The following is a 9,738-nucleotide window of genomic DNA, read 5'->3' as shown; positions in this document are numbered from 1 at the left end:
CGGCGTGCTCCGCTCAGGCCGTCCAGCCAGCGGCCAGGGCTGGCTGGCTGTGCCTGACGAACCGCCTGCCTGCCTGCCTGCCCGCCTGCCCGCCTGCCGGCGTGTCTGTTTGATTGCCGACTCTGGGCCAAGAAGGTCCAGGCTGGGCTAGGCGGGGCGGACGACCGAGGTTTTGGCGCGGCCGGCCGCGTCGCGCGCGCCTGCAGCTGGCAGCCAGCCAGCCTCGCTCTGCTGGGAGAAGGGCAGAGGCAGGCGGGCCAGGCCAGGACAGGCCAGGCCAGAGAAGAGGCCGGTGAAGGGAGCAGATGCGCGAGAGAGGCCGAGCGCCCGCCTGCAGGATGACCAGATGGAGCGCTCGGGCCTCGCCGCCAGCCCGGCCTAGCTTCTTGCCCAGCCACCCTGCCTAGCTAGCCTGCTTGCTTGCTTGTCTGCCGCGGCAGGTCCCGCATATGAAGCAGCCCTCCCCCACCTCAGCCAGCTCGACCACGCAAAAAACAACCGAGGCTGAGCTGAGAGCTCGGATCGGGTCGGAAGGGTGCAGAAACGCTCGGTGAGCCAACGGCAGCAGGCAGGAAGGCAGGCAGGCTTGGGACGTCAGGCAGAGATAGAGCTGGCTGGCTGCAGACCGGCTCGAGAGCGACGGCGAGGCGGGCGTGACGTCTTCACAGGCAGGTCCACCAGCCCCATACGCAAGAAGCAAGCAGGCGTCGACGGGCCAAGCAGCCAGGCGAGCAAGAGAGGAGAAGAGAGCGAGAGAAAAATAAAATCGCGTCGGGACAAGCCGCTCATGGTCGTCGAGCTCGACAGCAGCAGCGTACGTGGATGCGGCCGGGCTACAGCTCGGTCGTCGGAAGCCACGACACGGCACGCACGCAGGCAGGGTCGCTCCGAGGCCGGCTCTTGCTTTGGGGGCCATGCGGGACCGGCCCGACCGCCTTAGCTTGGCTGGCCCGGGGCCTGACTTCCCGCTTCATTTGAAGGCGCAGGCCTAGGTCAGGTCAAGTCCGGTCGCGTCGGGTCGCCCACTTCCCGAGACCGACCTCCGACGGCCTACGCCCATGAAACGCCAAGCAGCTGCGCCTTGCCAGCTGCACGTACGTTATTTGTGCTCGTGGCCCAGTCGACCGTCAGCAGCCACGGCTTCTTCAAAGACCCATGCATGGGCAAGGACGGGCGGGCTCAGGGTCAAAGGTGGCGTGGCGGGGCGTGGCGGGCCCTATCGATCGCTGCCTGGCGGGCCAAGGCTTTCCGAGAGCAAGCCAGGTGGCCATCTCCAAGTTACGCAGGACTCAGCCCGTACTACGCCGGCGCGACGTTGGGCCGGCGCCATTCGTACCCGTGCTACGCCGAGCGCACACGGCACTCGGCCGATACTCGCCAGCAGGTGGTCGTATGCATGTCGACGGGGCTTCGGGATCGGCCCGGTCCGGCGTCCCACGTACAGTGCACCGGCAGTCGGCCCGCGGTTCCGCTTCGAGCCCGGGCAAAGTCTTCCAGCAGGGCAGGCGTACGATCAGTTGTGGGCTGGCAAGCGCCTCGTTGCGGCCTCCCTGGCATCGACGCCGAATTCGATAGAAGCAGGTAGCCAAATGGCGATACAAGGGCAGGGCGACCGCCGTCGTCGTTTCCTCGGCGCACCTCCGCTGGCTGGCTGGCTGACTGGCCCGCCCGTCATTGCTGCCTTGCCTCGCGCTACCCTCCGTAGACGCCCGCGACCAGGCAGAGGTTGCGCGGCGTAAACTTGACATCCACCAGCGGCGTCCCCTTGGTATAAAATGTCGCGATGCAGTCAGCGCTCGAGTGCCAGTCCACCTTTGCCGCCGCCGCCGCCGCCGCCGCTGCCGCTCCGCCTCTCGACGCCGCCGTAGGGGTCGCCACCGAAGCCGCCGCCGCTGCTGCTGCTGCTACTGCCGCGGATGCTGGCGTCGATGAGGCCATGACGCCGGTGTCGGCCGATGCGATCGTCGACGACGCTGCCTTGCGCTGCCCGCCGACGGCGCGGACGTCCCAGCACCGCACCGACCTGTCCTGGCCACCCGTGACCAGGATGGACCCGTCGGCGGAAAACGACATCGAGTTGACCCGCTCCCGGTGACCCCACATCTTCTTGATGCGCCGCCCGGACGCCAGGTCCCAGAGCGAGATGCTGACGTCGTTGGTCTGCGACGAGATCGAGCTCGGGTCCTCGTTGCCAAACGGCGACGCGGTGCCGCTGCCCGTCGAGGCCGAAGCGAGGTACTTGCCGTCTGGCGACACCTCGAGGCACGAGATTGGTGACTGGTGCCCGACAAAAAGCCGGACGCACGCGCCCCGCTGAACGTCCCACAGCCGCACGGTGCGGTCCGACGACCCAGTGGCGAGGTAGAGCGAGTTGGGATGGAACGCAAGGCACTGCAAGCATCGCACAGCGGAGGGAAAAAGTCCGCGTCGGCAGACGTCAGCTTATAGCACGTCTAGAGGGCACCAGGGGCGCTACCGGGTCTACTCACGTCGACGTCGCTCAGGTGGCCGGCGTACATCCTCAGTGGGTTGATGCGTTCCGTGCTCCACAGGCGTGCCGTCTTGTCCGCGCTGGCCGTCGCAAAGTAGGTGCCGAGCGGGCTCCACTTGACGTCCCAGACCGGGTGCTGGTGCCCGCGGTAGGCGACCAGCGCGCCAAACGTCTCTAGGCTCCACAGCCGCGCCGTGCCGTCGGCCGACGACGAGAGCAGGTGTTTGGGGGCCGAGGCCGACCCGCCGACTGGGTCAAAGTCGACGCCGTACACCGGCCCAGAGTGTCCGATGAGCTTGCGCGTTGTGTACGCCTGCGCCTCGCGCTGCCGCTCGAGCGAGCGCCGGTCGCGCGCGCCGCCGAGGTGCGGGTCGCCTTTGAGCCCGCGCAGCTTCTCTCCCTTGAGGCTCCACACCTGCACAAAGCTCTCCTCGAAGCCCGCGGCCATCAATGAGACGTCCTGCGAAAACGTGGAGCAGGTGACGCCGTCGTCGGCATCGTGGTAGGTGTAGGCGCAGACGCTGGGGAGCGCTGCGTGGCGAGCGGCTCGAGCGCCCTCCTCGCCCAGCGCATTGATGCTAGCGTCCCGCACGCCCGAGGAGAAGCGGAAGGAGTGGGTCGAGGGTGCGCCGCCGGTCGTCGCCTTGGCCGTCAGCAGCGAGGGGTCGAGCCGGATGCGCTTGCGAGCGTCCTTGACCCGCTGCACCTCGCGCTTGACGTCTACCGTGCGGAAGGTGGGCGCCTGCGGTGGTAGATCCGTCAGCTGAGGCGCCAGCAGGCCCACCGAGTAGTCTGGGCCTGCAGGAGCGGAAAGAAGGCTGCCCGCCGTGGGTGGTTCCGAGGGCCGTACGGTAGAGGCGGCGCGGTCAAGCTGGCCGCCAGTCGACGGGGTACCCGCCCTGGCAGAGGGGTCGCCTGCTTTGGCCATGGCGGTGCTGGCATCCTCCATTGTCGTGTCGCCGCTGCCGTCCTGTGTCGCGGTCGGCTGCGTCGGCGGATCGGTGGGCGCTGTCGACGTGCTCTCGGCGCCCTGCGTGCTGCTGTTGGGCTCTTGGGTCTGGGTAGAGGGGGCCGTGCTAGCCTGCTGCGACTGTTGCAGATCGTGCTGTTGCAGATCGTGCTGTTGCTGCTGCTGCTGCTGCTGCTGCAGAAGGCTGGCCTCTTCCCGCTCCTTTCGCTCGACCTCCTTGAGCTCCTTTTCGACCTCGGTCTGCAGGCGTTCCGAGAGCGGCAGGGCGGGGTGCAGCTTGAGCTGGGGGCCCGCCGCCTTTGCGTTGAACTCGGCCACCGCATCCGCCTCCGTCACGGCGTTCTTGCTGAGTGCCGCATGTTGGCGCGACCTCGAAGACGGGCCGATGGGGTGCGACGAGTACGAGGGCCCTGCGCCCGTCAGACCGGTGCCTTCTTCGAGCACCGAGGCGTCGATCTGGTACGGCTGGGCGGCGAGGACCTGGATGCGGCAGCGCTCGTTGACAATCTTGAGCATCGCCTCGCGGCCCCGTCGTGCGGGCGCATCGGCCTCGTCGAGGCCAGCGGTGGACGATGCGCTGCCCGCGGCGGGGCCGCTGCCGTCGGTGAGCCAGCCGAGGAGGAGGCTGAAGACGGTGTTGGACATCTTGAGCACGTAGCGCTCGGTGCGGAAGCGGTGCGCCAGGGGGTCGGAGAGGATGTGCGAGGGCAGCGCAAGCGACCGGATCTGGGAGAGGAGCGCGGTATGGGTGGGAAGGAACGAGGCGGAGTGGGCGGCGTAGAAGGCCGAGGCGGCAGTGACGTGGCCCATCGAGACGAGGTCGATGAAGGAGTGGACGAAGAGGGGCAGCAGGATGGGGAGGAGCTCGGGCTGGTAGACGTCGAGGCTTCCCTGGCACCAGGAGCGGAGCATGTTGAAGCCTCGCGCGCGATCCGTAGGGTCGAGGAGGAGGGCCTGTGCGGCCGCGGTCGAGGCGTCTGCGTCGTCGCCGGCGCCAAAGACATTGTCCTTGTCCTTGTCCTTGTCCTTGTCCCTGTCCCTGGCGGCGGCGTCAGCCTTTGCGCCCTTTTTCGCTGCGCCGTCCCTTTCGTCGCCGTTGCTGTCGTGCTCCTTGTCCCTGAGGTCTCGGGGGGCGTTTTTGGCGGCGAGATCGTCGAGGCTGACAGTGGGGGGCCTACCGTGGACGTCTGCGGCCGCGGCGGCCTGTTGGGGTGTTGCGCCGGTGACAAAGGCGTCGACTTCTGCCTTGAAGGCCGCCTCTGCGCGGGTGAAGCCACGGCGCTGGAGGTAGGTGAGGATGGCGGCCGTCTGGTCGGCCGAGCTGGTGATGGAGCCCACGGCGTCGACGCCTCCTCCCGGGGCCGACGACGAAGACGCGGCTGAACTGTGAGCTGGCGGCTGCGACTGCGATGTGCCATTGGCGGATGGGTCCTTTGCAGGAGCAGACGCGGCCGCGGCGGGTGTCGTGGACGAGGCAGCAGCAGGCGCAGCAGCAGAAGCGCCTGCGGCTGGAGCGGAGGTCGGGGCGGCGGCAGAAGAGCCGTCTGCCCTGTTGTCTGGGGTCGCGACCATGGCTGTGGAAGCAGAGGCGTCTGCGGCGCGTGTCGCAGCACCGAGGTGCCGGTGATAGGTGCTGCGCGATGGTTGTGCGGCGACAGGGACGTGGCAGCGGACGGTGAGATGGCGGGGCGAACGAGGAAGTGGTGGATGGTGGAATGATGGGCGACGCGCGACCACAGAGGAGCGAGCGCGCTTCGGGGGGCCTGGCCGGCTGCGTCCGCCATCCGCATCCCGCGTTCCGAGGACAGACCTGGCCTTTGGTTGCGCTTGCTTGAGGGTCGGGCGTGTCGCCGCTGCGGTTTCACGAGGTGCCCGCCTGCTGGGCCTGCTGGGCCTGCATAGCCGACGTCAAGCCATGACGACGTAGGCACCCTCGGAACCCTACACCGGCCGACGGCTGGCAGAGGCAGATCAGAGACGGAAAGGCGTCGGACCGACAAGTGGGCCACCACGTATGTACCACGCACGTCCACCGTCGTCGTACCACCTTCCCCGCACTCGGCCTCGTCGCCTCCTCGCTGGACCACCACCGCCAACCAGAGCCAATCCGCGCTTAGCCTAGCCTGCCGCCAAGGCCCAAAACCACGAGGCTCCCCCCTTGTTGGCCCACCCCTTCCCTCGAGCCAGCGCCTCGTCCACTTAGACCCCCACCATCGACGCCGCCACCGACGACGACGCCGTCAAAGGCCAACACCACCTCGCCACGCCACGCCCATACAAGGGGATAGATAAGATACCCCGCCGCCAGCAGCCGCAAGTGCCCTGACGGTACCCATTTGCTCGGCCCATCCACCAAGACTGCCTGCACCAACCATGTCCGAGTCGTACGCCCAGGCTGCCGCCAACGGCACCGCCCTCGAGCACCACGTGCCAGACATGCCCAACGGCACCAGCAACGGTGGGAGCGCTTCAAAGGCAACGGCAACGCCTGCCTCGCCCTCTGCCGTCCCCTCGTCGACCTCGCGCTACAGCCGCGTCGCCAACCTCTCCAAGGCCATTAACGGCGTCGGCCAACACCACCTCCAGGGCTCTGCTGACGGTGCCGCCGACAAGAGCCATGCCTCTAGCCCCTTTGCCTCGGGTTTCGTAACCCCAGTCGGCCAGACCATCCAGTTTGCCGCGCACAGGGCCGAGGAGGCCCTCCAGCGCGTTGCGCAGGAGCAGCGTGACCAGCCTGCCGGCAAGGTGGCCCAGTGGCTCATCGACGCCGCTCACCGCCTCCAGCAGCGCCTGCAGGACGAGGTCTTCTCGCGCACCAACGCCATCGGCGGCCTCGACAACATGTGGCTGCTCATCGACAACATCTCGGCCTTCAATCCGGTCTGCACAGCCACCTACACCTTCCAGGACCGCGTCGACGCCGACCGCATCCGCCAAAAGACGCTCGACCAGATCGACGCCTTTCCAAAGTACCGCCAGCGCCTCGCCGACGCCGGCAGGCTCTGGCACGGCGCCCTCTTTGTCGACGACCCGGACTTTGACATCAACCGCCACGTCCACGTCAAGAAGTTGCCCGGTGACGCCGGCCCAAAGGAGCTCGAGGCCTTTGTCTCCGAGTTCATCGCGCAGCCCTGGGACTTCGAGCGGCCGCTGTGGGAATACTGCGTGCTGGAAAACTACAACGACCCGGACACGGGCGCCGGCTGCGCCGCCGTCGTGCGCGGCCACCACTCGCTCTCCGACGGCCAGGGTTTCGTCATGAGCCAGCTCTTTATCACGTCGCTCGGCCCAAAGATTGAGTCAATGATGTCCGAGGGCGCGCAGCTGCTCAGCGACGCGCGCCGCGGCGTCGCCCGCCCTTCGCGCATCAACAAGTCGCTCAAGCCCCTCGACCGCTTCCACGGCACGCTGCTCCTTCAACTCCTCATGCTCGCCCTCTACTGGTTCAACGCCCTGATCGGCCTCGGCACCGACCTGGCCGGCTCGTTTACCATGATCTTTACCACGGGCTTCTACGCCGCCATGACCTTCTGGCGCCAGCGCTACGTCACGGCCAGCTACGCCGGCCCGCGCAAGTACGAAAAGGAGTTCTCTCGCTCCGCCGCCTTCCCGCTGTCGGATGTCAAGCGCATCTCCAAGGCCTTTTCGGGCGCCCAGCCGGGCAGCTGGACCGACCGCCTGCTGCCGGGCAAGCGGCGCAGCTCGCACCCGACCTTTGTCGGACACCACCTGACGGTCAACGACGTCGTGTGCACAATCATCGCCGACGTCATCAACGACGAGCTCGATCGCCGGCCGGACGAGCCAGGCGCTTGGGAGGCCGTCAAGCGCCTCGCCCGAAAGGTTGGGCCCAACCCGATCGGCATCATGATCCCCATCTCGATCCGCTCGCCCGGCGACTGGTCGATGAAGAACCTCTCGACCGGCTCGATTGCCTACCTGCCCACCACCAAGGGCCTGCCGCGGAACGCCAAGAGCATGCACCGCCGCCTTCACGCCAGCAGGAGGGGTCTCAACGTGCTCAAGAACTCGCTGCTGCCCAAGCTGGCCTTCTACGGCATCCAGCTGACCGGACAGCTTCCGTGAGTCGGCGGTGGACGCGATCGGCTGTAGATGTCGGTTCATATTCTGTGTTTTCGCGTACGATGCTGACCGCGCTCTCCCTCGGCCTGCTTCGTCGCTCCCTCTCCTCTTTGATCGAACCGCACAACAGCGTCCTCTTCCCGGTCCCCTTTGGCCTGCTGCCCGCGGTGCGCTGGAACCCGTTGCGACCGATCTCGCGGCTCGTGACCGAATTCGTGCTGTGCTCGTTCACGGCGGTCGTGACCAACGTGCCGTGCCCTTCGCGGCGGAGGATCAAGCTGGCAGGGCAGGAGGTGGTGCAGTGGACCGCCTCGCCCCCGCAGGCGGGCAAGGGCACGCTCGGCATCGGCATCTGCTCGTACGCCGGCGAGGTGAGCGTGTGCATCACGGCCGACCGCGTCGAGGGCAGCCTCGGAGTGGCCAGGCGGCTGACGCAGAGCTTCGAAAAGAGGTGGCGCGACTACGTCGACGTCGCCGAGGCCGTCATCCAAGAGGCCGAAGGCGGCGGCGGCGGCGGCGGTTCCAACAAGGACAAGACGACGTGATGTGGCGGTCGTGAGATCCTCTTCCCCTGCTCGGTCTGACTCTATCTGCTCCGTCTTTCGACAGTCTCGTAACGTGAGGAATGGCATTCTCATCATTTGCACGGCCGTGGATGACCTGGACCGGGCTTGACGCGATGGGAAAGCGAAGGACTGAGCGGGAAAGAGGGCGGTCGGGTGACCCGGACACGAGTCGAGCTTCCACCTGAGTTCAAATGGGGTTGCGCTCGCACAGCGTCGTCGGCCACAGTTTGACTGATTGCACAACCGGTCAACAATGAAAACGGAACAGGGGGTGAGAAGGGATCTAGTGACACGCGAGGAATCAGTCGATGGAGCGGTACCCGTCTCCCTGCGGTCCATGGTCGCTCTGTCCGCTCTGCAGGATGGGACGGTGAGATGAGAGTGAGCGACGCTAGATGTCAGACAAACCGGCGTGTGACCGAGGAGCACTCACCCTGATACCGCCAGCGACGAGTCCGACTGCGGTGAGCGTTACGAGGGAGAGCGAGGAGATGGCCACCACGAAGGCTGAGCCTGCGATGTGCGTCGGTGGCGGCGACGGGAAAACAAAGATGTCAGTCTCGTATCTGATCTGCACAGGGTCAAGGCAGGTACGCACCGAGCTTGGAGCCGGCATAGAAGCGCTCGTCATTGTTACTGCAGGGCAGGCGATCGAGAGGCAGGCAGGCGGTCCGGGCAAGGTCAGCATGGCGGCTCGAGGTGTCCCGTTGCACGTCGCCCTGGTCGGACTCACAAGAGGTTCGCGATCACGCCAACGGCAATTGCCTGCAGCGTAAGGGCGAGGGCCGAGCAGCCCGAGATGATCCTCCAGCCGTCTCGCTTCCTCTGCCTGCCGTTGAGCAGGAGGATGAGGAGGAGACCGAGGAGCGAGACGACGAGAAAGGCAAACGACATCTGGGCCGCATAGCTCGCCCCTCTCCAGGCGGCGCAAAAGTTCCTGGTGCGGCCGTCGAGCGCAGTGCCGAGGGGAAAGGGGGTGTGGGATCGACGTCAGCACTACTGCATCTGGCTCGGTGCAAAGCGGACGCGAGGACGCTCGGCGAGAGCCGGGCAAGGCATGCCTACCTGTCTTGGCTGCAGTCGCGATCGCTCAGCGGAAACGAGCGGCACTTCCAGCCTTGATCGTGTGCCTGCGCATGCGACCCGGAGAGGCCGGACGACGAGGGTAGGTCGAGGTAGGCCCTCTCGCAGCGCTGCGTCAGGCCGTACCTGGCGGAATAGTGGATGGGCGACGAGGCGGGCGTCGATGCTCGGATCCAGGTGGGCGTCCAGATGGACCACGCCTCGAGCACCGTGGCCAGCAGCAGCACTGCCAGCGCCACGGCATATGTTTTGGTCTGCATCGTTATGCTGGGCCTGTCACTGGGCAAAGGAGGGGGGGGGAAGGGACTCGGATGATGAATGCCGGGAGTGATGGTGGCGACGATGGCGGTGGCTGCGGCGGTGGCGGCGGGGATGGCACCGACGACAGGCCACCGAGAGGGGAGGACCCCGTGCGCGCGCACAATGACGGCAGCGGCCAGAGAGCAAGCGAAGTAGCGCAGGGTCCAACCACCTGGCGCTGTGCCCGCCCGACCCGCTGGCACGCACGCATCACGTCCCTGGCGCGGCGGCCTCTAACCAACCCT

The 9,738-nt window shown here is 66.9% G+C and overlaps 3 protein-coding genes across 3 annotated transcripts; 1 reads left to right on the top strand and 2 right to left on the bottom strand.

Moving 5' to 3' along the window:
* Positions 1-1,692: 1,692 nt before the first annotated feature.
* On the bottom strand, positions 1,693-5,033 carry PFL1_02908 (uncharacterized protein; the record flags this gene model as incomplete). The annotated part of the gene is made up of 2 exons (XM_007880420.1): positions 1,693-2,391; positions 2,490-5,033. The coding sequence occupies 2 exons, from the start codon at positions 5,031-5,033 to the stop codon at positions 1,693-1,695; spliced, it is 3,243 nt and encodes a 1,080-aa protein (XP_007878611.1).
* Positions 5,034-5,834: 801 nt separating this feature from the next.
* On the top strand, positions 5,835-8,089 carry PFL1_02907 (uncharacterized protein; the record flags this gene model as incomplete). The annotated part of the gene is made up of 2 exons (XM_007880419.1): positions 5,835-7,543; positions 7,675-8,089. The coding sequence occupies 2 exons, from the start codon at positions 5,835-5,837 to the stop codon at positions 8,087-8,089; spliced, it is 2,124 nt and encodes a 707-aa protein (XP_007878610.1).
* Positions 8,090-8,411: 322 nt separating this feature from the next.
* Positions 8,412-9,453, bottom strand: PFL1_02906 (uncharacterized protein; the record flags this gene model as incomplete). The annotated part of the gene is made up of 5 exons (XM_007880418.1): positions 8,412-8,465; positions 8,544-8,623; positions 8,709-8,746; positions 8,844-9,047; positions 9,176-9,453. The coding sequence occupies 5 exons, from the start codon at positions 9,451-9,453 to the stop codon at positions 8,412-8,414; spliced, it is 654 nt and encodes a 217-aa protein (XP_007878609.1).
* Between the last annotated feature and the right edge of the window lie 285 nt (positions 9,454-9,738).

This window comes from Pseudozyma flocculosa (genome assembly GCF_000417875.1).
Source record: "Pseudozyma flocculosa PF-1 unplaced genomic scaffold scaffold00008, whole genome shotgun sequence".
NCBI classification, from domain to species: Eukaryota; Fungi; Basidiomycota; class Ustilaginomycetes; order Ustilaginales; family Ustilaginaceae; genus Pseudozyma; species Pseudozyma flocculosa.
Note: the sequence above shows the minus strand (reverse complement) of the source record. Positions and strands in the feature narration are given on the sequence as shown.